The sequence below is a fragment of the Onychostruthus taczanowskii genome, unplaced genomic scaffold (genome assembly GCF_017590055.1).
Source record: "Onychostruthus taczanowskii isolate IOZ18803 unplaced genomic scaffold, ASM1759005v1 scaffold2, whole genome shotgun sequence".
NCBI classification, from domain to species: domain Eukaryota; kingdom Metazoa; phylum Chordata; class Aves; order Passeriformes; family Passeridae; genus Onychostruthus; species Onychostruthus taczanowskii.
Window position 1 is genome coordinate 17,408,644 of NW_024499239.1, and position 26,594 is coordinate 17,435,237.

At 38.3% G+C, this 26,594-nt stretch overlaps 2 protein-coding genes across 2 annotated transcripts; both read right to left on the reverse strand.

Annotated features, from left to right (window-relative positions):
• Positions 1-2,126: 2,126 nt before the first annotated feature.
• On the reverse strand, positions 2,127-14,712 carry OTOP1 (otopetrin 1). Its single transcript, XM_041402996.1, has 6 exons — positions 14,427-14,712; positions 9,040-9,176; positions 6,108-6,166; positions 4,578-4,708; positions 2,680-3,626; positions 2,127-2,297 (listed from the first exon to the last, which is right to left on the reverse strand). Exons 1-6 carry the CDS (start codon positions 14,710-14,712, stop codon positions 2,127-2,129), a joined length of 1,731 nt encoding a protein of 576 aa, XP_041258930.1.
• Positions 14,713-17,002: 2,290 nt separating this feature from the next.
• On the reverse strand, positions 17,003-23,535 carry TMEM128 (transmembrane protein 128). The gene is made up of 4 exons (XM_041402810.1): positions 23,321-23,535; positions 21,270-21,431; positions 20,104-20,212; positions 17,003-18,739 (listed from the first exon to the last, which is right to left on the reverse strand). The coding sequence occupies exons 1-3, from the start codon at positions 23,533-23,535 to the stop codon at positions 20,113-20,115; spliced, it is 477 nt and encodes a 158-aa protein (XP_041258744.1). The 3' UTR covers positions 17,003-18,739; positions 20,104-20,112.
• Between the last annotated feature and the right edge of the window lie 3,059 nt (positions 23,536-26,594).

A 26,594-nucleotide genomic window follows, 5' to 3' on the forward strand; every position in this document is an offset into this window, starting at 1 on the left:
AAGAATGGCATGGGACCCATCCCACAGGAGCACAGGAAGAAGAAACAGGCTTACTCTGGCCATCTTTACGAGCACTTAGTGGAAATGGAATTTTTGCCCCTACCTAGTGAAATGAATTTTTTTAATGATACTGGAATTAGCTGTAGAGTTTGTCCAGGATGAAAGATTAAAAATTGCTTTGGAAGGAAGATTAAAGCTTTATTTCATTATCTGGATGGCCGTATTTACTCAAATTTTAGAAAAACAACTGAGTGGCAAGAGCTGGTATTTACATGGAACTAGGTGAGATCAAGCTACCGAGTTTAAGCAGAAAGATAAAAAATGTTGTCTATGAATGAATATAAGAGCCAATAAAGATGTTATAAAAGAGCATGACAAGCAGCTGTAGGGACAGGCAGAGATTACAGCTATGTATGATAGTGTCTCTTCGAAAAACCACTTAAAATCAAACAACTGAAATTGCTTTGCAGATGACTGCTTTGCTCAGTCTCCTGATGCTTCATCTAATTCAGACTTCACCTGAGAGTTCAGATGGTACTTCTTTACCTGATCTGGGCTTTGCAACAGGTAAACAAGGTAGTAAAAATTCCTAAGCAGGTTATGGCTATGCGTACCACAAAATAGAACTGAAGATTAATTATGATGTGAAGCAATTCCTGAAGCAACCTAAAGCAGTCAGGTAATTTATCGAATGGTCTGTGTTTGCCATCTAGTGGTACAAAGCCAAATTTTTTTTTTCCTGCTGCACGAGGGCAGACACAGCTGCTGAAAGCTCCTATCTCAGAACAGATACATATTTCTGTGTTTCCCACACAGAAATGTTCCTGCTCTCGGGATGATGGTGGTGATAAATGTACAGCTGTCCTTTCAGGAACCAGAAACAGAAATTTTTCGGCCCTTGACCCACCAGACTTAGAACTAGCTCATCAACAAATTAGCAAGGGTTATCCAGTACTTAATTGATCTGTAGCTCCAGTATCCTAGTTACTGCTCCAGTCTTTTGTTCTTGCAGTTGAAGACTCTAAGAGTATTCAGGCACCCAACCTTCCACTGCTTTCTGTGCGAATTCGAGCAACTAAACACCACAGGGTTTTGAGGATGTATTCCAACATCTTTTAAACCACACTTATAAAACTCTCAGCCTCAGGATTTCTAGAGGCTTCAGCTTTGCTTTACAGCACTCTGTATGAAAACCTATGATTATTTTCCAGCCAGGAGACTGATCTACAAGAAATTAGGAGCTCATTAAAAAATTGTGCAGGGAATACATACCATTCTGGCACTGGAACACATATACCTAAATATGAGCTATAGGACTAGTTTTTTCTCTTAAAACGTTTCAAGAATATTTGAATAAAGAATTAAGTAAAATGATTAATTTTATTTCTCAGTTATGTCATGGAGTAAATACAAGAAAATTAATAGAAATATATTTTTTCAGAAAAAATTATACACAGCATTATATCTAATCATACATGTTACTCACCCGGATTTTTTGCTATCTATATCTATCCACAAAATAATAATTATATATTGATTTTCATCTGTAATAAGTAACTTTAAACTAATTCCCACACCCCAATTTTCTAGCAAATATTTTAGAATATTAATATTAATTCTTAATATTTAAAAATTGTTTTCATTTCATTAAAAAAAAAAAAAAAAAAAGGCTAATAATTAAGACTTGGAGTTTTCCTAATATCTCTGTGATTCAAGAGAAGCTCTTCCTGGGATTTTCTGTTCTAAGCCGTACAGAATTTTGTGTAAACCCCTTTCACAAGTCACAATGAATGAAAACAAAGCCATACAAATTGTATAGAGAACAAATCCCAGTTGACTAAAACAAAGATTAATGAGACTAAATTAACTTTACTATGTAATGTTAATCATATTAACACTAATGTGATTCTGAAAAGTGTATTTTTACAACACCACATATATAACAAAATGTGAAAAGAAAAAAATTACATGCTATTAGCTATTGTCCCTTCTTTAAAAAAAAAAATTATTGAATCTTCTATTTATTGAGCAGCTGCTGCATTCACTCATCCATTCATCCACTCCCTCAACTGTTATTTATGTAATTAATTATTCAATCAATTGTTCACTGAGGGACCGTATATGATCTATGTTTTACAATTGACCTCAAAGAGCGAGGCAGCTGAATGCATCCGATAGAAAATAGAAAAAGGCATCGCAAGGTTCACAACAATTATCCAGGGTTCAAAGCCAAAAACTATTTCTTCCAGTCCATTGTCATACTCCGGGCGGCACCCGAACGCCGGTGGTATCCACAGCTGCAGGGAAAGAACGCCAGGCCAATGTTAATCACCAGCTGTACAAGTCAATAGCCTTAATGACTGTGACTCACCGTACTGCAAACTGGTTTCAGGAGTCCCTAAGAAATCCCTCCCTGTTGCTACTGGGGCAGGCTGGAAGAGGGAAGGAAGAGAGTTTCAGCTTCTGCTGTTGCTACAGTTTTTGGAGCGTTACTGAAAGGAGCCTCCCATATTCTACATTTAAATGAACTTTGTTCCCCAAAAGCATATTCACTTCTTCCAGAAGTAAAATATTCTGCCTACAAACTACAGAACTATGCAATTTTAATATACTTATCATACTTGTAAGGATGGGAAGCTTTTGAGTATTAACTTGTGAACTACATTCAAAATGTCTTACCGAAAGGTTGCAGAGGAATAAAAATGCAGCGATGTTCTTCAAAATTCTCCTCTTGTTGTTAGTAACCGAGTTTCTGCTGTAAAATGAGAAATCTGAGGCTGAGTGCATGACCAAACTATTGTCCTGACTCGTTTCATCTCCAGCAACACCAGCACCATCGTTTTCTCTTGCACAGATGCTGCCTTTAAACAGACAGGTTATGTCACCGCTGTCACGAGCAGCTCTGCCATTGTAAATCTCTTTGTACAAGGGGGTGAGGGACAAAGTGCTCCCCCGAGATATGGTCACTATTCGAAGAGTTTTAATGTCATCATTCACCTTTTCCTGCTCACGGTGGATGGATTCAATGATAAAGAGGTTCTGAATATATTTCTCAATAATAACCAGAACAGAGTAGGGCAGGTTATACCATGTGTATTTGGGATGACCTTGGGCACAGATAATGGCAAGGATTGAGCCCCAGGAGAGCAGCCAGGACCCTGCAGCTGTGCCCACCAGCAGTTCTGCATCCAGTTTTCGAGCGGGGTTCTTGGAATTATCCAGTGATCTATCTTCCAGTCTGTAGATGAGAAGGGCGACGACTCCAGCTGTGCACATGAGAGCCAACACGAAGATAGCGTGCAAGTAAAACATAGTGAGTGCTAACTCACTTTTGATTTTTGAACCTCCAATCTGAATTAAATACACAACAACTACGGCTATTGTGCTAGTTAACACGATTAGTCCAAAAATCATTCCAACAGTTATGCCATGGAATTTGAATGGAGTTTTGTTTTGCTGGTGGTGCTCAACTTTACGACCAATGTTCTTCCACAGGACATAGAGCATCGTGGATGCTAGGATGTGGTACTCTATATTAAAGGGATATAGGTAATATATTCCCTGAGAAAATATTGAGCAGAGAGTTGTTGTTGTGCAATTGCATTGAGGTGCGTGATCATCTAGAACTAAAAGAGAAGGAGAGATCAGTTGTGTGCATTATTAAGGTTCCTTGTTTTAAGTGAATAAATAAAAGATAAATAAAATAATGAAACAGAAAAGGTAAAATTTCAGTCAAACAATACCCAGGTGCTCACCTAAGAAAAGGCTTCCCCATGCTTCACTGGGGTTTGAAAGCAGAAGGCATCCCCCACAGTTGTCATAGAATGGCCTGGGTTGGAAGGGACCTTAAAGATTGCCTATTTCAAAATCCCCCTGATGTGGACAGGGAACCCTTCACTAGACCAGGTTGCCCAAAGCCCCATCTAACCTGGCCTTGAACATTTCCAGGGATGGAGCATCCACAGCTTCTCTGAGCAACCTGTTCCAGTGACTTACCACCCTCATAGTGAAGAATTTTTTTCTTTATATCCTGCTTACTCTAAATGTTTGCTGGCTACAACTTGCACCATCTTGCCAATGGAGAAAATGATTCATTAGTAAAAAAAACCATCCAGAACAAAGTCTTTGTCTTATAAAACAGCACCAATGGATAACTTATATTATTTTGAGCCATCCCACTAAATCCTGTAGGACCACAGGCTACATGCAATCATTCTCCTGGGAAAGACTTGCAAGATTATCCATACTTGTTTTTTTACCAATAACTTAGCAAGTAGTAAACTCTCTTTTTAACACTGCTATGTTAGTTTATTACTGTGATTTAGTAATAAATTGGTTCCTCAGTGATGTTATTCCTGAAATGGTCTCAAAAAATCTATTTGTTTGGAACTTAGAAGAATATTACTGCCTTGTTCATATAATGATCATATAACATTTCAGTATCAGCTAATTACCACGTGCCCCAGAATGACTATGCTGACATAATCATGAATGACTCAGCTAAATCCTACAGTGACAGTGTTTTGTATGAGTGTGCTAGAGCAGGAATTTCACAATGCACCAAGCCTTTTGCTTACCTATAGTTATGTTCCCAAAACCAAGTGTGATTAGTCTTTCCTTATGTTCATTCAATTGATGTTTTGACTCCGTTAACACGCCATTTGTCCACAGGAGCAAATTTGTGAAAACAGAATGGATAACACCAAACCTACAAAACAAAGTAATTATTGCAGGAATCCACACAGACTCATGACTGTAACTCATGAGATATCTGAAACGAAATTAAATGGATTAACTTTCTGTGTACAAGCTATATGGCACTATTTATTTGTCAGTGCAGGGGGAGGGTTAAAAAATCATCACCAATCTCTAAAAATGTTCTGCAGTCACTGAAATCAGTCTTCCAAAACCTTACAGAAATGCCATATATTAAATGGCCTAACATATTAAACTGTTAATAGAATGCCAGGTGTTATCATGCACCCAAGGCTGTTCATGTTTCTTCACCAAGAAACAGCTCTTTATTACAACACTGTTCTCAGTAATAAACTTACAGTTAGAAATTTTTTAGATCTACTTATAAACAGAGCTGATAGCACCAGCTGACATTGCACAGCCTTTTGTAATCACTCTCTTCCTGAGCATGGGGTTTCAACACTTACTCAAGAGAGCAGAACAAATGGAGAACCTTCACCAGAGATGATGCTTCTGAGCAAATTTATTTTACCTCCTATAGAAACTGCTCAGATCATTGATAACTTTAAATAAGTATTTTGAAAATTACCATGTTTGCTTACTCATGTTCTGTGTACTGACAGATTAATATACATTAATCTGCCTTCTCAGAGAACTAGGAAACACATTGGGTCTGATTTGGTACGTAGGATACCACCAGGGAGGTTATGTTTCCAAGAGCATGTGCATAGTTGCACCTCCCACAGCTGTGAGGTGTGGTTGATATGCCTGAGGGATGGGATGCCAGAAGGACCTGGATGAGCTCAAGAAGTGACCCTATGGGAACCTTATGAGGCTCAAAAAGGCCAAGTGCAAGATCCTGCAGCTGGGTCAGGGCAAGCCCCAGCATCAACACGGGCTGGAAACATTCATGTCCAGGTTGGATGGACCTCTGAGCAACCTGATCTAGTTAAAGGTGTCCCTTCTTATTCCAGAGGGGTTGGACTATGCATCTGAGACCTAGTTTTAAAAAGGTACTTTCCTTCCATAAAATCAATATAAAATATCTCAGTTACATTGCAGGTTGTTGATACAGGTTCCCTTTCAGTAGGTAAATAAATAAAACATAATATAGTGCATAGTCTTAAAACACACATATGATGCTTCCTTCTTAAGTGATTCTGTGTGCCATTTTCCTCTCTTATGAGAAAAATATATGTATTTTGTCACTATTTTGCATTACAAAATATCAGTGCAGGTTAAATAAGTGTATATGGAGTTTAACTGTTCTATTTCTTTCTACTTAATGCAATCAAGAGGAGAATCAATCTCTTTATATTTTCACTGTCTCTCATACAATAAAACTTTGGTGTTAAAGCACTGCACAGACCTACACCTATTAACACACCAGATGAGGATCAGATCCACTTTACCTTTCGAGGGTTTTGAAAGACTGGATAACATCCTTTGCATGGCACCACAGAAAGTACACCTAAATGGAAGAAATACAGAGAAATATCATTACACTGTGTAACATTCAGAAAGGAAAGTGCATCTGTAGATAGACATTCAAATGGTTAAAACTTCTGGTGATTTAAACTGAGGCAGCTCCATCTCCACACATGTGAAAGAGCTCATGATTTCATGTGATATTTACACAGAACCTGAGATTTTTTTACATGAAAAATCAGTGACTTAACAGTAAAAATTCTAAGTATCACTCACCAAAACATATTTTCCTTCTGTATCTGAAGAGATTTTATTTCAGTGACAAACAAAATAAAGCCACTGGCTGTGGATAGAGATATGATTGCTGCAGGGCATGGTGATGCTAACACTGAATAATTTATGAAATATATTAAATTCTGTGGAGGGAAACAGATTGATGAAAGGATGACAGACATGACTAATAAAACAAAAAATTCCCAGGAAGCACAAGAAAAGTTTGTACTAACTGCATGAGAGACAACCCCATTAAGAACACAGCAGTTGCATGCAAGAATAGTGCAGAAAACTCAAACAAGGAGTAAAAGAGAGAGATAACAATAATAAGTTAGCAAGTCAAGGTAAGTGGAATAAAATTAGAAGTCTCTGTGAGAGCATAATGGAGACCTCAGTAAGAGATTGCCACTGAAACAAAACCAAGTGTGGATAGGTTCAAGAAGAACCATACCAATGTTCCTCAGGGATGTCAGGGTGACTCTAACTGTCTGTTTACTCCCAATAGTTCCTAGGATACTGAACTCATCAGCAGGTGAACTACCAGGAGAGAGAGTCCTAAGATTTCTCTTAGAAACCTGCCTGGTTTGGTATTCCAGAAATAGTCTAAAACATAATAAAACTTTGGGTTCTTCTTCAGCAACCAGAGTAACTGGAAGCCCATTTTTCCACAGCATCCATTACTGTAGGATGCCTTCAGAGCCACTGTTTCTGAGGCAATCAATGCTAGACAAATGCAGCTCTTCATGGTTCAACTATGCTGCCCAGCAGTAACAATTCCTCTAATGAAGCACTTACCAATGAGAGGAGTGGCCACTGTAAAAACCTAGATGTAAAGACTAAAATATTTAATGTAGGCTTCAACTGAAATCAAATTGAAATTATCTTAGTCTCTAAAGCCATATTCAATTTCCCATCCTGGGATAAATGCAGTAAAATCTGACAGCAGATCTGAAACCATTCCTTAAAGATTATAAAAACATAAGGTTTGAAGATCTGTTCATACACAAGATAGTGGGAAGAAATAAGAAAACTCAGTATAGAAATATCATAAAATCCAGTTTTCACTCACAGAATACTCATTGCCTCAAGGGGAATTCTGCCTGCAGAAGAACATAATGCACAGCCTGCCCTGGGAGGGCAGGTGCATGTTGGTTCATACACGAGGGCAGAATGTATATATTCATTTCATGACTTGTATCAGGATGCCTCACTTAGAGTAATTGACAACAGAATCTGATACATATCCAGTAGAAAACAAATTCTTTGGTTTTTAGATAACATATATTAGGGATGTTCTCTGCTGTGATTTCATTCACTATTTCAAAGACATAAGATTCATCTTAGGTAAGAGGCATGTGGTTAATTCTTAAATTTAACTTTTTCTTTGATTGCTCAGGCTAACATTCAAGTGTGCATTATTTTAAGCTCTGTAGATGATAAATTCAGTGACATTGGGTGATGTAAAATTTAAATTAGAATTCTTGTTGCCTTTGTTCAGCATTTTTATTCACCATTCTTCCACACTTCAGCTCATGGTGGCTGGAAACCTTGTCAGCTCTGGGTCACTGGCTGTAATGAAGAATGCTGTGCTCAGATCAGCATACAGAAGAGTATTTCATTGGTTTGTTTTTCAGAGATGAAGGAATGAAGTTGCAAGACATGGAGAGTGGATATTACAAGAATGTGAAATTAAGATTACTTCAACCAACTCAGAATTTCACCATCAGAGAAAAACATAGATGGGGTGAGAGCTACTATTTAAATTTCAATTTTTTTTTTTTTTAACTGTTGAAGAAAGCAGAAAAACAGGTTGCTCAAAAATCTCATTTACATGTAACCACAACTGCTAGGAAAACATTTCTTTCTGAATGGCATAAACCTCCTGGAAAATTCATAAAAGTGCCTGGCTATGATTGAGTATCTCAGCTGAGTGGCTTTTTCTTTCCTTCTTCCCTACAAACCTGCTGACAGGGGTTCAGAGGAGTTAATGTGAGAAATAATCAGCTATGGAGTGTCACCACACACTTTGGGCAGACCCAAAGCCTTATAACAAACAGGCAGCTGGAATTTTTCACAGGAGTCACTGACTATGTTTGCTACTGTGCAGCCACTGACAAGAACAACCAAATGCTTCTAGAAGGAACATCCATGTTCATTTGTTACAGGAAAGTTATGCAAGTGTTTTAGAACCAGCTAGCAAGGGGTTTGTCCCCTTTGATTTACCAGGCCTACACCTCTAACAAAGGAACATCAGGTTAGGCAGATTGAATTGAACTTGTGTGGCAAGTCTTACATACATAAACAAGGGAATTGTCTTTAGCCAAAATACTCTTTTCAACCTGAAAATTCTGAAAATTCTGCATGTAACTTCAACTAAACAAAAAGGGCACGTAACTTCAGCTACAGGAGAACATTTTTTTATTATTCTTTTTTTCAAACCCATGTTTGAAATGCATGAATTTTACGGCTAAGTAACTTCAGGTTGCAAACCTTGAATTTACTATACATGCACAAGCATTTAGTCCTCAAAAATATTCTGATTTGCTTAGAAATCAAATTAGTGTTAAGTCCACTGATGACAAGATAAAATATATTTTGGTGAGAAACAAAGATTAACATAAAACTGCAACCAGTGACTTTTACCTGTAAGATGGTGTGGACAGCATGTGTAACAGGAAAAATGCCTTCAGTTGGTGATAAACAGTTTGAAAAATCAATATAATATCCAATTTTAAAGGAGTCCAGAATTAAAGTAATCACTGCAAATAATGTAATCCCACCTACAAATGAAAAAGATAGTAGAAAATTTTATGTATAGTTATAGTGTCTAGAGACTATTTGTAAAATATACAAAAACCTATTTAGGGGAATGCAAGTTGATCAATATCTGTGTTCTTGTTTAGGGAATTAAGATGACATCAATGCTCAAGAAGATAATTGACTCTATGAAATAAGTGCCTCTAATTTGTGACAGCCTCTAGCCCAGCACAGGAAGCAAGGAAGCACTGGACAGCCCCTGCAGGGTCAGGGAGGAGTTGCCAGCCCTGCACTGCCCAGGGCATTCAGCACCTGGCAGAGTGCCCAGCTCTGGGCGGGATCACCTCCCAGGTGACAGTGGCACGGAGCAGCCATGGACAGCAGGAATTCCTGCCCTCAGCAGCCCCACGGCACACTGGGCACTCCTGGGGAGCTGAACAATCACCTTACATCCCCCAGCCTCGCACCTCCACAGTGGGAAGTTACACAATCCCTGGGTGTGCCCTCCCCTCGGCTCGGGGGTCACTGTAGCTCAGAGACCACAACCACATCGAGCTGTATGGTTTGTTCTCCTAGAAAGGAACCAAAGGTTTAACTTCAGTATCTGTATTTCACACACACACACAAAAATATCCTAACATATTACTCTGAATACCCTAAAGAACTCTGAAATACATTTAGCTTGTTCATTTTTTTTAGTTGCTGTTATTATTGGGGTTGTACCTGTATGACAAAGTACAATTGGCTACAAGATTACTGAACCAAACCTTGGTTTTGGTTTGTCTTGAGGGTTTTGGGTTTTTTTGGTTTTTTTTTTTTTTTTTTTTTTTTTTGTTTGGGTTTGTGTGTTTTTTTTTTTTTTTTTTTTTTTTTTTTTTTTTGTGCTTGGGTGATTTTTTTTTCTTTTTTAAGCTTTTTTTCAAGCATTATTTAATTTTAATTTGGATTTAATGGATTAAATTTGGATTTAATGGATTTAATATGGATTTAATTTGGACTTATTTGAATGAAAACTAGATAAAAATTTATCCATGGACCTTAACAAGACCTCATGATATAAACCAGCACCAGTAATCTTTCTTTACAATTCTTCAGAGTAAATAACATCACTAGTGTTGACTTGGATGAATATTTATCTTTTATATGGGGCCACAACCTAACTTCCATATAAGTACCATGTGTTCCACTTGACATGTGGTAGTAAAAAAGTAATACTAAATTTAAAATTTATTTAATTAATACCTTTATTGTCAAAGTTGCACTGATAAAAATTAAGTAGAAATTATACAAACACACTGTAATTTTGTTTATTATTTCACTGACCCTTTAAAATTAAACAAAAATAGACTTCAGAAACCTTTTCAATCACAAGGGTATGAATTCCAGAAGGATTTTATACTTCTGTTTTACAATCTCTCTATAATAAAAGCACTGTAAAAATCACTGATTGAATGTAATTTCTACCAGGAGCTAAAAACTTTTGCTTTTATATTGCAAAATCTAAAACCTCAGCTCTGCACTTCATGCATATGTATAAACCCATACAGTTTTTTAAATCATGCTTCTTAGATCAGCTAATTTGTATTCTAACACATGTAACAGGACTGGAGCCCACGTTTTTAAATAGAGGTGCCATTTTTATTGTGTATGAAACTAAATGGTATCACAAAATACCAAATTATAGGCTACTCTCGAGATCAAATGATATGTTTCTTTCCTTATCTAAAGAATTTTAATAATTATGAAATAAATTAGAATTTCTAGTTCTGATTATATAATTATAAATATAACTGGTTATAAATCACTCTGCCTGAGGTAACCAGACATGCTCTGAGCAAGGTGTTAGACTCCATGAACTTCAGAAGTGCCTTCCTATCTGAATTATTCTAAGACTGATGTTGTGATTTATGGTTTATTTACAAAGTAGGCAGGAAACAGCCTATTTGTCTGAAATGAGTCCGTTTCACATGTTATGATTGTTTCAATAAGAAGGCAAAAGCTATCTTCTGAAGCAAAAATATTATAGACTACTGCCCTCCAAAGATTAGAAGACTTTATATGACTCTTAATTTTAGATTGTTTCATTTATTCAAATGATATTTAGATATTTCTGCAATCACCCATGTGGCCACACTACACGTGTATACAAAGTGTCCAACATGCTTATTTATGGGCTTCAAAAGAGAATGATTGTACTAATTTTATTACTCAAAAATGAAAGCATGACTGTAATGACCATGCATATGGTATGTTAATAGTTTTTCTGACAATTTTTCTGATAGAAACTTCAGTAGTATGTACTAATACTAAATGGACAGCAGTAATTTCAAGGAAGATAATTCCACCGCTTAATTATTTTCATTTAAATTTGTAAGAAATGCGAAATTATTGCTATTGAGTACTGTTTAATTATTTTTTCCTTTCAAACATTTATTGAAACCTCTGTGTCTTAAGGGATAAATAATAGGATTTTCAACATTGCTAAGTGCTGGCTCATTTCTTGCTAGCAACCATCAAGAAGATCAGAAAAACATAATGATACAGCTGCAAAAATACCACTCTCACTTTAAAATATTGTTCAAATAAATGGCAATTCAATGCAGGCAGTAAAAAGATACAAGCTGAAGTCTGTCAAGAGTTTTTAAGTTGACCAGTTGTCAATGCTTTAAACAGAAACTGTGCTGCTAAATAATGTGATAAAGCTGTTTGTGAAGCCAACTGATTTTTATTTTGATTTCTCTGGTTCACTTCACTCAACTTTCCAAAATAAAACTATTTGTGAAGCCAACTGATTTTTATTTTGATTTCTCTGGTTCACTTCACTCAACTTTCCAAAAAAAATGGTCAGAGAACTTTTCATAGCAGGAGAGCGTACTTAGGGGAATAACATTTGGAATAAGTCAAGGAAAGACTTCCTAGGTTATTTGGGTCAGGATAATTGTGTTGTATTAAAGACACAACTCTGCCACAAACTTTTCCCACATTCAGACTCGAGGAGTGGTTCTTGGTCAACCACACAGGTGGGAAGAGAAGCAAGCTTAAGAGTTCACACAATTGAGACCTTGGTGCAGAAAGGCTCAAGGAAACCTTTCTGTGAGCAGTTCTGGCAAACTGACCTTCTGCCCTTCTAGTGTTGCTAAACATGTAGAAGGAGTCAGTTATAGGAGGTTTTTGTTAAATCATCCCATTTCAACATTTTTCAGAATAAAAATAGTCTAAGCAGGCAACTGCCATCACTTTTACTAAAATGATATTCACAGTTTGAAAGGATTCATGAAAATACACTCATTTTATACTGTTTAGTACAGGGACATTCGCTCTCCCAATTACAGAAAAATTATATTCTTCAAAAGTAGTGATAGAACTAGTAAAAACATTACAGAAATCTTTCAGTGGAAAAACCCAAACAAAATATGTCTGTCCCACTCCATCCTCCCCTTTCCTTTCTGGACTTTTGATCTTTCAGGTAAAAGACTTCTATGACAAAAGCACTGATAAATAGGAGGGCATAGGGGATCTTGGCAGAGGAATTGCCACCTGAGTTTTTCCTTAGCTCAAATAAGTTTTCTTTTACCAATAGAGGATAAAAGAGTTGTACAGACTTGTTGTAACTACAAGAAACTCCCCAGAATAGGAAAGTGTAGGTCATTCCCAAAGGGCAAATTTGTTGAATTGCAGCCTAAGAGAAGCCATGGAACCCACAGCACTTGAGAAGCCAGTACAAAGACCCATCCTGTGCTGGCAAAAGAAATGGATAAGGTAACCTAGTAGTTCAATCTAGGATCTTATTTCTAAGTTTCTGTGACTCCTTATATTCTGTAGGACAAATGAAATGCTGTGAATGCGGCGCCAAAAGAAAGAGGGTGGGGGATCCTGCTGTACTTACCCATGCTAGGCAGTATTTATTCCATATTTAGGAGGGGAAAGCTACCCTCTGAGTAACAAAAGCTTAGCTTGGCCCAAGACAGGATCATATTAAGCCTCGCACGAATTTCAGGAGATTGTAAACCACATAAGCTAATAAATTTTAAATGCTTGAGAGATGAATATTGCCTTGAAAAATAGTAAATACTCAAAAGGAACAATTCAACAGTTGGTATATGAACTCCATAAATTTCAAGAAAGAGTCTATAGACCATGGTGGTACATAAGACATTAAAAAAAAAAATAGGTTTTCTGTCAGAAATTCAAACACAAATGTTAACAGTTTCAAAGAAAATAAATGATACACAAGCACTGAGATTGAGAACCACATTTCCACAGCACAACCTTACTTTTCAAAATAATCAAGTGCCAGGTGTTCTTGGAATTTTCATTTAGATGTTTAATTAGCTGCTGTGAAAATTAGCTGTTGTGTCATTGTTAATAGGTAGAAAACATTTTATGGGAAAGCTGTCATAACATTCCACTTAAATACTTTCTGATCTATCATTCACAGTGCTGAGACTGGAAGATGCTGGTAAAACTGGGATTGCCTATTATTCCACAAGCACTGATGTAGGCTGTTTCTTTTCCTTGGTACCTGAAAACACAGATAAAACACAGATTCCTGTCACTACAATTCTGCCATGTGCTCCCCAAACATCTTCTCTCAATATACCTCTGTATCCTCACTCTGGTACACACCTGACTGCAGTAAGGGCCAGCACACCCCACCACTACCCTCACAAACTTGTATATTTTTTCTGCAAGTGAATGAGTTTCTGCAAGTGTTGAGGTTACATTCCTTGTTTAACTGCTTTATGTACTGATTAAAACTGATCTGGTCAGGCATTGTGTCCTCTTCTGTCTAACCCTAGATGTTTCAAAAGCATCACTGTACACATATAAACAGGAATCTCTGACATATGTTCAGAGCTTCAGGACGTTACTGACTGGTACTACCATAACGTAAATTGTATTATACCATCTGGAAAAAGGTGATAATTCCTCCAAAACAGCTGCAAGACACCAACAAAACTGCTTCTTCTGCTAGCTATATTTCAAGTTTCACCAAACCAGCCTAGTAAAGAAGAAAGGCGCCAGAGCTTTCAGCACTATAAATGGTAGGTTGGAAAGTGAGGATGTTTAACAAACAGCTTCCCAATGCAATCTTCTAGTATGTTCAGCTTATGCATATATTTACTTTAGAGTGCACTGCATGTTCATTCAGCTTGCAAATACCAGGATGCCTCCCGGTAGGGATGGAGAGGCTAACAAAGAGGCAGGAGACACAGGTGATGGCACAGGTGTCCCTTGTGCAGTACCACTCTGTGCCATCCGCCCGTACTTACACTTCAGCCAGCGGGCTCCAGCGTGTGTGTCCTTATCCCGGATCAGCCTCCTCTGCGTGCAGCTCCTGCAGAGGTACCACAGCATCCACAGCAGCTGGATGAGCATCAGCGTGATGAGGTAGGAGAGCAGGTGGCTCTTGCTGATGCCCACAGCATGCACAGCCCAGGCGAAGGTGAGCAGCAGCCCTGCCAGGAAGAGGTTGATGCCGTACTGGCTGCTGAGGATCTCGGCGTTTTTCTGCGGGTAGCTGCCGCCCACCGCGGGGCACCCGGCGGCTTGCTCCATCTCCCACGCCGGCCGGGGGCTCCAACAGGCGGCCCCGCTTCCCCGGGGAGCCCCGAGGCCGCTGCTGGCCCGTCCCCCATCGCGGCGGGGGCGGAGCGGGACCGCCGGCCCGGCCGTGCCCTGCCCGCGGGTCCCCGGCTGCCGGGGCACCCCGCGCTCCCCGCTGCGGCACAGGCTGCTGAGGATTTTGCGGGACATTCTTCCCTGAGAATGATAATAGCTGGGGTCCAGACCAGGGTGAGAAGTGACTCGGACGAAGGCTGGTTCGGAGCCAGCCCTGCTCGGCTGGCCTTGGTGAGGGACAAGGGGACATGGTCCGTGTTGGGAGTGTAACACATTCCCTGGAGAGGAAGATACAAAAGACACCGTGTGTTCAACAAACCCCCGGGCCGACGGCTGGAAAGCCAAGGAACGGCCAAAACCCGGGAGCTGGTGAGGCTGGAGCCTGCCCTGCAGCCCAGGAGCCACCAGCTGCTGACGGAGCTCGCTTCGTACAGAGAGACAGAGGGATGACACATGTGCTTCACACTCTGGGCTCCATCTTCTTTTGAGCAATCAGTACTTTCGCTAGTAGGACAGAACCTCGTTTTTCAGGAATTCTCTAGACCTTTCAAAAGGGTTTTTTACCTTGGTTTTTTTAGAAAGTCCCATTCTGACAACACAGTATTATAGGAATTGCTAGCTGGAGAAGCAACTACTGAGCTCAAAGTAGCAAAATCTTCTGCAGAATTTAGTCCATTTCTTATATATTCATTTTCCCAATATTTATACACGCTTTCAGTATTGACCCTTTTTTACTTAAACTGAATTCTCTTAACTTTAGGTATTTGGATGCCAAGCATAGCTTGGAGGCCAAACACCAAGAGAGACTGGTCCTTGTTCTGGCAAAGTGGGTCTTACATTTTTGCTCTGTACCTGTTGGTTGCATATTGATTACCCAAAATATTGGTTTTTACAGTGAATGACCCACACCTTGCATGAAATTAAGCCACTAGTTCAACTACAATTTTAAAAAATTATATATTGAAAATACAGCATCTATTTTACTCCACTTCCTCTGGCAAAGAAATAATTTTAAGCTTTTTCTCTTCTGAAGCCAGAAATTAATAGAGAGGTTTTTCTCATCTAACAAAGGACACTTTTGAACTTACATATAAGTGTCTGGGGTTCATAAGCCTCTTAAAAAACAGGGAAGAAAACCAAAATCACAGAAAGGTGGAATGAGTGAATTCTGGACAATCACCTATTTAGGTAAACATAAAGAAGTAGTTCCTGTCCTTTATTCATTTTGTCCTGTTCTCAATAAACAAGTATTTTAAGCTCTCTGCAAATTTTCCTTTTGAGGAATACACTTAACAGGAAGCAAGCCCTATGTTTCCATCTGGCCTATTAAGTCAAAAGCATGACTAGTCAAACAGTCAGGCTTCAACCACCTCTAGCTCACAGCTACATCCCTTGTTATCACAAATGGCATTGTGGAATTGACAAATCCTAGCTCTATCTCATATGATGTAACCTTTAAAAAACTAAGGAAGATGTTTCCATTTTACAGAGCTTCTATGGGTAACTGTGATAAATAATCCTCACTGCATGGACTATTTTACTTCAAATTATCCAAGAGCATCCCTTGTCACCTGTAAAGGAAAGCTCTTTGGTGCTGGTACACATTCTCATCCTGACATGAAATAAGGTAAATGGATACAGAAGATACCTATGGTGGTCTGTACTAAGAGAATACATTCAAGCTTTAGTAGAGGCAGGAATTTCAATTGCCTCACGTTTTTTTCAGGGAATTATTATGCTACCTCTTTCTACTCTCTTGCCCTAAATTCTTTATTTGGTGGTAAGGAAAATAACAAAAGCAAGGAGTTCACAGAAGTGGCAGCAGCACTGTGTCAGGTTACAACAATTAAAACAAGCATTGTTTTAATTCTTACCAGATTTGCCACTACTTCCTTTTGAGCACATAAGTGAATGAGTGTTGTGTTGGATACTCAGATCTGTTACTGAAAGACTTTGCTGAACTTTGCACAACGAGTATTTCTACCTGGAATTCTCAAGACATCAAAGTAGTCAGATGGCTACTCCAGAGGTGAACAGAGTGTTACTATAGCGTCAATAAACCCAGCTGAAGGGGCATGAAAGACAAAGATACTCTGAGTCAAGTACAGTATTTAAAATCTACATGAACATCTATAGAAGTTTTATAGAAAAAGCAATGAGATGGGGTGGAAGTCTCCAAGAAAGTGTAATTAGATGGTCAAACAATTAAATATTGAACAACTATTGATCATTTTTGTATAAAGTTTATTAAGATGTTCAGAAGAATGAATTAAAAAATCATGTAGCAAATAGGTAATTTTAATTCAGATCACAAGGCAACTTAAAACACCTAGAGCATTTATAGAGCTGACAAATAAAAATACAGCTATAAAAACCATCCCTGAGCAATACTGCATTTTAAATATTATAATAAAGAAAGTTGCTCAAATGTACCTGTGTAAGCAGACATAAAATTGGTAAAACCTTTTAAAAACTGAAGACCTGAAGAGAAGCAACTTACACTTTAAAGATGTGAAGCATGACTGGTTTTGGCAAACGTAAATATTACATTTAAACAAACCAAGCTGTTAACTTACCCTACAAACTACTTCAAGTAGTGCTAAATGCACTTTATTTTGGTTGGTCTGATCCTTTGTATTACATACCGTTAGATTGCAACTTTTTTCATTAATGAAACAGTAACAACCAAAGACAATGGTATCTCTTTCATTACTAAACATTCCATGTGTTCAGCAATAGTGTAAATTTGGAAGTCAGAATGAAGAGCACAGTACCCTTTGACAGTCCAGACTTTAAGCAACACTCACAAGGAATAGATTTTAACAGGTTTCAATACCCAATATCTACATTCTCCTATTTTCCAAAAGGCATGTGTGGAAAAGTATTTACACAAGGATCTACATAAAGTGGTCTAGCAAACAGATGGTGCTCAGGTCTTCAGGCAGTTAAGTATCTCAGTCAACATGAACAGACACTTAACAAAAATAAAATGTTATTTTATTTTCCCAACTGAGTATAACTAGTAGCTTTTAAGTTAATATCAGCCTCTTCACTGCTGAGTAAGGAAAATTGCAACTTCATTAACAGGCACTATTAAGAATGAAAATTTGATTTACAGAAGAAAAAACAACCTGAATACTGAAAAACAGTGCATACATCAAAATAATTTAATGTATGCTCCAAATTTCTTGTGTAGTGTTAATATTGTTCATTGTGTTGCTGGTTATTCACAGCTTGATCATCCACCTTTGGCTGTGGAAAAAGTGTATGAGCACAAGTAGAATTTATTTATTTAATTGATGGCCAAATGTCAACCAGCTTTCCCTTACCCCTATCCATACATTTTTTTAAACACTAGCAGATCTGAATTTAAGACGTTAGATAATAAAGTATTTCCTACATGGTAAGACATATAACAGCAGAAATTTAAGAGATCAAGAAATGTCTCATGTAAGTAAGTTTACAAGTACAAACACAGGTTCTAGATAACAGTATTTTACCTGTCAATTCAAATGGAAAGACATACTATTAAAACCCCACAACACTTGATTTAAGTATCACTTACTTCCAAATCAAACAACATGATTTGAACAGGAAGTTTGAGTAGGTGACCTCTGAGGCCCCCAGAGATAATATTTAAAGGTCCCTTTAAACAATAACTATTCTATGGTGCTATAACTTACTACCCATGTGCTTAATACTCAAATATAAATAGAAGCTTTACAAAGCTTTACAAAATTAAAGGCTTCATGTTACTAAGAGATGTAAAACATATTTATCTTCCAATTATTGACTAATCAGTTCCTTTTTCCTATGGTTATGTCCATTGGTTTATAAATCAAGTAGATTAAGAATTACTGTATTAGAGCAAACAGGCAGTATTAGAAACAACAGAAGTACTGGAATGTAACAAAAGTGACATACACTTTGCAGGATTACAGTTACTTGAGTCCTTCACATGAAACTGAAAGAAAACAAAAAAAAAAAATACAAATTTAGCAAAAATCTTTGAAGGTTCTATACATACTGCAGAAGCTGTATCATGTACTAAATGAATTAATGACTTTGGAACATCAAGTAATAACCTGTCCCTAATTATTAGGCAAATAATTATTTGACCTAATACAGAACTTCCCCACACACTTCAAGTACAGAGACAGAACAGGGCTAACGACAGAACCAACAAACATGGACACATTTGTATCAGCAAGTATGACTCAAGTTGCCACAGTAAAGAGGTTCTGAATTAAGTTTTGTATTTTTCAGAAGTCTGAGTTTTGTCAGAGAAGAAGTTAATTATCACCTTAAAAATCAGGTTTCTTGATATCTCAAAACTAGAGGGGGAAAATGCAACAGTGGTTCAGTTTTTTATTAAAAAAACCCCAAAAATCTGAGTTTCACCATCCCAGACATTAAACACTTTTTGCCTACAACTTTGTCAGTACAAGACACTACACACTAAATCCAGCAGTCCAGCACAGCTTTCTTTTTTCTGCACTCCTAAAATTGTTGAGGGATCTCCTCACCAGAAAGGATTTGTGGTGGCAAGCAAAGCCAAACAGGCTTTCTCCTCACTCCTTTGAGAAGTAGAACAAACAAGACCTGCTGAAGGAGTAGCTTCCCTGAATGGCATGAGACACCTGTGATACAGGGGACATCCTTTACCCTGTTTGCTGAGCTGTGTTTGGTGTCATCCTTAGCTTTTTACATTTCACTGGATTCATTTGATAAGTACATCCTAACAAAAGATGTGCTAATTATTGAGAATGCATTTTTCAAGTCAACAAAACAGATGGGTTGGCCTTTGAAAAGTTCTTTTTAGAAAGAACAAAGAACTTCTCGTATCTGGCAATATTCCACACAGCAGGTTGATCTTGGCTGTGCATCACAGAAAATGAAAACAGCACACTTGAAGACAAAGATATGACAAAGATTTTTACTTTTAAAAAATAGAGAAGGCCTTTGTACATGTATGTTGATATCTTCTCCCTTTTACTATCAGGTCAAACAGCTTTAGTAAGAAATTCTCCCGGTCTAGGTAAAAGCTGCAGGTTTTTGGCCTATACATCCCCAAACCATCCATTCTCACTAATGTTTCTTTCAATGTCTAGAATGGAATTTTAGAGGAGTGGAAAGGATATTCTTCCCCTTTGGATAATTGCATGTTCTCTGGTTACTCTATATGCCACAAAATGTCACAATTTGAAGAATGTCCACAAAACCTAGAGAAGGAACCCCTAAATAGCCTCCCAATCCTTAAATGTCTAACAAAGCAGTTCCCACAACAAGATAAGTACTTTTATGTGCTTAAAAAATTCAATTACTTACCTGAAGGGCTTATCCCAGGAGTGACACAAGCATCACAACACCCATGAACTGAATGAAGAGCAACACAGGTGTCAAAAATGACCAGACAGGCCACAAGGCAACATTGAAACTGTGAATAAAAGCAGAAAGTATTTGGTAAGTTCAGTTGTCAAATTACAGAAACACCAGGCATACAAAGGAAACATGTAAAAAGAGGAAATAAGATTTAAGTTACTTAACCTGGAAATATACTTCTTTGTTTCTGAAAACAAAAGACATCAAGGGTAAAGGGTAAAGATACCTTTTACTTTCAGAAAATCTCTATCTGAAGCCTCTGAAAATGACCTACTCTTTGATTTTTCCATGGCATACATGACAGCTGAGAGAAGCCTTAATCTGAACTTTCATCCAGACAGATTTCAGTTAACTGAAGAGATGGGGGAAAACCAACTTATTTTACAACTGACCTACAAGAATTATAGATTTAACTAATTATAAACCACAGGGAACCTTTATTTTCTTCAATCTTTCTTTTTTTCACTATTGCAAAAAATACTGACTGATGCTCCAAAACAACAGCTAAACAAAAGGAAATCAATTTTCATGCAGAAAGCAAATAAATTAACTGGCACAATGTATGTAGTTTTCTTCATTCACATTTGCTCAGTTCTGACTCATATAATCTCATAAATAAAGCAACTCTTACTCAAAGTACCATTCTCAGACCAAATATAAACCCTTAAAGCTCATATGGCAAGAGTCAGAAGTCTATAATTTTCTGTACGTTTGCTACTTATAGATTGTTTGATGATGAAGAACTCTGACAGAAACTGATTGAACTGAATTTTTTCTCAGATAGAGAGAGTGCACCTTTGTCTTAATTTGTAAACTACACAAGTAGTGCCAGAGGTGAGAAATTTACACTAACAAAGACAACTTCAGTTTTACCCTAAATTTTCAAGATAGAAAAGATCCAGTACATCTCCAAGTACACAACATAAAGTTTCAATTGTTGCAACTCTTGCTTTATGGATGAAAGTTGAAAGTGAAAGAAATTATGAAATTATACATAGAACTGGTACTGTCACCAATACACATAGCAGAATTACAGAAATTATAAAATGAGCCCATTAACACACAGACTTGCACAGGTTTAGCAAAAGTTTGCACACAGTGTTTGAACTCACCAAATTGCTGCTGCTATAAAGGTAGCTGTTGTGATAGGAATCAGTGCAGGGTACTGTTCCTCATAGTCCTGAATTCCACAGTACCACTCAAGATACAGTATGCAGTAAAAGGCAACAGATAAACATGCAGCCAATAAACAAGTGCCACAGGGAAGCCACCAGCTGCAGGAAGAAATGCACATTAAACCATGTTTAGCACAGTCACACTGCAGTTTGCACAGTAATCTTCACTCCAGCTGACAAACAGAACAGGCAATATCTGTTAAAAACACAGATTGTGGCCTAGAGTTCCTGTAGGTTTTACCTTAAATTAATCTTATAAAACACTTTTTGCCCTTAAAAGCTGTCTAATATAAAACAACTGAGTTTAATTTTGCAAAGAAACATTCCTTTCAAATATTGTCCCCTCAAGTATTTTGGAAATTCAATGTGACAGATCTTGTTAGGAATCTGCTATACCACCACACCAAAACCCCTTTGTCACTAATAAAATAAAATAGGCTCCACTCCAACTGTGCTCTTCACTATAAATTAGACTGGTGATCTTTGTGCAACAGAAATGCTGCAGAAAGCTTTAATATGGTTTCAGTTTGGGAGCTCTCAAATTTAACAAGAAGCATGAAGATTATTCTTTATACCTGCTGAAGAAAACCATGGAGAAATCCAGAATTTTAAACTCAGAATCACAAAAACACAGGATATGTGATTGCTTAGGGAGACACACTTTAGAGCCTCTTTGACTTCAAGACTAGTTCAGATAAGGCAACCTGGGAGGAAGATGCACTTTAATAAAATCTTATCCGAATTTTGAAAAATGAAATCTTACCATAACTTGATTACTAAATTACAAAGGGGAATCAAGGATCTTCCTACTCAGGCAACATGTGCTCTGGAATGGTACAGCAAACATAATATGCTACTTTGAAATCCTACCAACAGAGAATCCTGCACTAAGAGAACTGTTGCCATGACCTACCTAGACAAGCAGTGCAGGAAGACAAGGTCCTGACCCCAAATTTTGATTACACCTTGGAGTCACTGGTTTTGTTTTTGCAGTCAGGTGTGTGAAGGGTGTAACTAGCCTGGGAGAGCAGCTCCAGAGAACCTCCCAGCACAGAGCCCTGTGCAGCTTCCACGTACTGATACAACAATGACAACAGCAATGTGTTGTAAAAGCACTTCCAGCTGAAGCTATCTAAAAACATTTAACACACATCAGTCCCATTGAAAATAATTTAACAGAAAAGAAATAGACTAGAAATAAAAATTACTTCACAGAAATTATTTCACCAATCTTTTGCTGACCTACTCAAAATCATCTACAGATCTTCTAGAGAAATGAACTTCTCTTTGAGCTCCAAGGATTAATTTCAGAGGGTTAATTATAAAAAAATTAAATAAAAACCTTAATACTTCCAACAGAACAGGCAGCTATTTCTTGGACTTAAAACTTGAACGCACAGTATTAAAATGTCTGGTACCAGAGCGAAATTTGCGTGTACAAAGGTGGCTCAGTAGAGTTTATAGAGAAAAAACTAATTGTAGCGAATTTAAGCATTGTATTTACTTTAAAATTAGTTCACTATTATCAGCTTAGGTGCTCATCCCGTCCAACCTCCCTGCTCAAGCAAGCTCAGCGACTGCCAGTTGCCCACAATCATGTCCAGATGGCTTTTGACTATGTCTAAAGACAGAGACCCCACAATCTACCTGGGCAACCTGTTCAGTGCTCAGTCACCCTGACAGTAAAAAAGTTTCCTGATCTTCAGAGGGAAGCTCCTCCATTTCATTTTGTGCCCAGTGCCTCTGGTCCTGTCCTAGACACCACTGGAAAGAGCCTGGCTCTGTCTTCTTTGCACCCTCCCTGCAGGTATTTACATGCATTGACAAAATGCCTCTGAGCCTTCTCTTCTCCAGGCTGAACAGCCCCAGGTTTCTCTATTCCTACTGCAGATCTTGCTCATTCATGATTTAAAATAGTGACCAGGTGTAACAAACTGGGTATGATTATAGGACTAAAACACGCCTTTTTGTAAGAAAAGATACCTTACCTATCTGTTTGCATAGTTTCTTTAATATTTTTTAAAAAATCAAAGTAGTATGTCACAGCTATTGATGCCAAAATCCAGAATGCAGAATGAATATTCAGTCTGTTAAGAGGCCTCATCGTCTTCTCTACAGCTGTAGACTCTTCTGTAAATAAGAACATAATTACAGCACTAAAGCCAGTCATTAAATTAAGTATGATTATACTTACGTAAAGCATGATACTTTATCTTTTTAATTCATTTATCTTGCGAGGTTATTCTACTCATCATAATACACTTTGTGCTACAAATATTCTAAAGAGCTCTGAACAGTTACTGAAATGAAACAGACTAAGCAAGGTATCCTTTGGTAAAAGGACAAAGCAGTAACCATCAGCACAGTACCATCTGTGTATCTTTTTAGGAAACAGCTGACTAGATTTTGTAAGGGTTGTTCAACTAATTAAAAAACCCTGGTGTTATTAAACAATTTTTATTAATCTAGTATATAGAATTTCAGGTTGTTACTTCCAATTACTATTTCTACCCTTCTTTAAGAATTTTAGTATTTGCAAAATGATTGCAGCCATAAATAATTTTCTTGTTCTCAACTGCAGACAATTCACAAATGTTCAGCTGTAGTTTCAGGAGCTAGCTGGACTTACACTGCACACTTTCAGCAGGTAAACTACAACTTTCATTGTGCAGGACACTACTTTCTCTTTTTGCTCTCATTACCATGTACTGTTTTAGAGAGAGCGAGACATCAGAGCAAGCACATGAGAAAGCCATTTTTGTGCACGACAGAAACCATGTAAGACAGTATTTATACACACTGTCAAACACGGTGTCAGAGGTGGTTTTGATGTCTCACACTCAAGTTAATCACCAGGAGTTCCTGATGGCCTGTGTGCCTTCAGCAGTGTCACATGTGCCGACTCCTCCACACGCACCGCCACCAGCACAGCGTGCCCACAGCTCTGCTGGAGCTCACGGGCAGCTTTATTTTTCATTTCCTAGATTCCTCCTCATCCTTCTGGAGCTCGGGCCCGAAGCATTCGAGCACTCCATCCGCAGTCCGCTACAAGCCCCTCGCATGTCCCACGCCCAGCTCGCAGTCAGGAGCGGACACCTGAGGGCAGGCGGGGCCGCGCTCCGCGCCGCTCTACGCGAGGCGGCCCCGCTGCCATCCCAGCGCCCTCCCGGCGGGGCCCGGCACCGCTCCCCGCGCCCCGGCACCACCCACCGGCCGTCCCGCCGCCCTGGGCCGGCGGCTGCGGCTCCTGCGGGTCCGGGGGCTCCGGCCCGCGGCGGGAGCGCGGCGGCCGCGACCGCCCCGGCGTGAGGGACAGCGGCTGCGGGCGGCCCCAGGTCAGCGGCCGGGCTGAGAGCCCGCGGGTACGGGGTCCAGAAACGGCCTCGGGAATCGCGCTGAGCCCCCCTGGAGGGAGCGAGCACTGCCGTGTACAGCCGAGCGCCGCAGTGAAGGCTGTGGTGCCGAAATGATTCCGGAAAAAAACTCAAAAAGCTCTGTGCGTAGAAATGTTTTCCTCATCTGCCAACCAGATGTTCTCGAGGGCAGATGTTAGGGAAATCTCAATTTCTGTGACACAGACCAGTGGTGTAGGTTAAAAATGATTGGAGCTTGGTGCTAATAACTCCAGGCTCGGAGGTTCGATCCCCGTAAGGGCCGTTCACTCAAGGTTGGGTTCCGTGATCCTTCTGGGTCCTCCCAACTCGGAATATGTGTGACTCTGAAATGCAAAGCTCTGGGAGGTTTCCAGAGCCACGGGAATCCTGTAGCACTCGACACTGCAGCTCGTAACTAGAAATAATAAACATGTTTGCAAGACAAGCTAGGTAAAAATTAAGTAAAGTAATAAAATGGTAAAATAGATTGTTTCAGTTCTGTAGTTGATGTCTGCGTAACTAGATACCAAATTCACATCAGCATGTTTCTGCATACACAACCTTGAAACAATTGGGCTTTCTTGTTTATTCACATGGACAAATTCAAAACTAGTCAATTTTGCTGACAGATAACCTTAGGTCTGGTCCTTATAAGAATACTATGAATATTAATAGTGAATATGTGTGCTGTATCTTCTGGGGTGTGTTCAGTGATTAAGCTATTAACATGGCTTTTGAAATTGAAAATTGTTTCTAATCGTAATGATTCATTAGGCTAATTAGATGATCCATGTGATTGTTACAAAGACTGTGCCTTCTCAGAGAAAATTGTGTGGCGTAACATTCTGATTAAGGCAAAAATCCTTCTGACTTCAATGTGGAAGTACCTGTCCAACACGGCAGCTATGTAGCTACGTATAGCTTATCTTTACAGTGGGATTAAATGTAGAAATATTCAATAAAAACTCAGATTATTATATGGGAGATTGAAGAAACAATAACCTAATTTCAGTATGTGTTTTACTTACCAAAATTAAATTACTGGCTGTATATAGATTAAAGTTCAAAAATCCAAGTGTTTCATAACCTGATTGTACTTTTCCTCTCAGAAAGCAAAGTATTTTGCATTAAAACAATGATTATGAGAAATTTGTTAAATTTTCACTTACCACGCGCATTCTTTGCATATTGTGCAGCATTTATCAACAGAAATGCCATGCAGATACTTCCTCTGTAGTTTTATGTTGAGAAAACAGGAAAATCAAAAAGAATGGAATGTAGGCTGTGGATAAATAATTATATATTTTATCAGGAAACCCTAAAAAACCCTAAAAAGACCCCTAATTCTAGGCCATCCTAAAGGAAGAAACTAACTGATAGAAACTAATTAGGGTAAAAGCTAAGCTTTCTGTGACTTGCACTGTTTTTAAGCTTTTCTAAACCTGCTGGATAACTGTATTTTCCTAAATATACTATTATCTGTTTTATTAATGTGTGAGATTCTAGGGACAAAAGAAAACAGGTCGGATTATCCTTTATTACTGCACATTGAGTAAATTCAGCCCAAAAATACAAGAACAGAAAAAAAAATTTCTTTCTCTGCAGAATGACAGGCCTTCATTTACATCTGAATTTCATGTGAGAGGTGTCATAGTAAGTAGAAATTGTTTTTCCAGCCTTAGAACATGTATCACATAAGGGCCAACCACACTGCAGTCCTTAGTGACTACAGGGATTATTCTTTATGCAGTTCAGTTGAATATTTTAAAGTTAGCAGCTCATGGGAGATCAGAGCTCTGCTTTCTTATCAATGAAATAGAGGTTTCTTTGTTTTATTTCCTTTTAGCAAGATGACTACCTCAGCCTTCACTTTCATCTTAGTGATTCA

Excerpts from the sequence above, each read along its gene's own strand:
- OTOP1 (XM_041402996.1), bottom strand. The coding sequence starts at position 14,712 with ATGGAGCAAGCCGCCGGGTGCCCCGCGGTGGGCGGCAGCTACCCGCAG. Across the intron at positions 6,167-9,039 it reads CTGTCCACACCATCTTACAG|GTGTACTTTCTGTGGTGCCA; the intron begins GTAAAAGTCACT and ends TCTTCCATTTAG. Across the intron at positions 3,627-4,577 it reads TTTTGGGAACATAACTATAG|TTCTAGATGATCACGCACCT; the intron begins GTAAGCAAAAGG and ends CTTCTCTTTTAG.
- TMEM128 (XM_041402810.1), bottom strand. The coding sequence starts at position 23,535 with ATGCTTTACGTAAGTATAATCATACTTAATTTAATGACTGGCTTTAGT. Across the intron at positions 21,432-23,320 it reads GAAACTATGCAAACAGATAG|CTGGTGGCTTCCCTGTGGCA; the intron begins GTAAGGTATCTT and ends TTCTTCCTGCAG. Across the intron at positions 20,213-21,269 it reads TTTATAGCAGCAGCAATTTG|TTTCAATGTTGCCTTGTGGC; the intron begins GTGAGTTCAAAC and ends TTTTATTCACAG.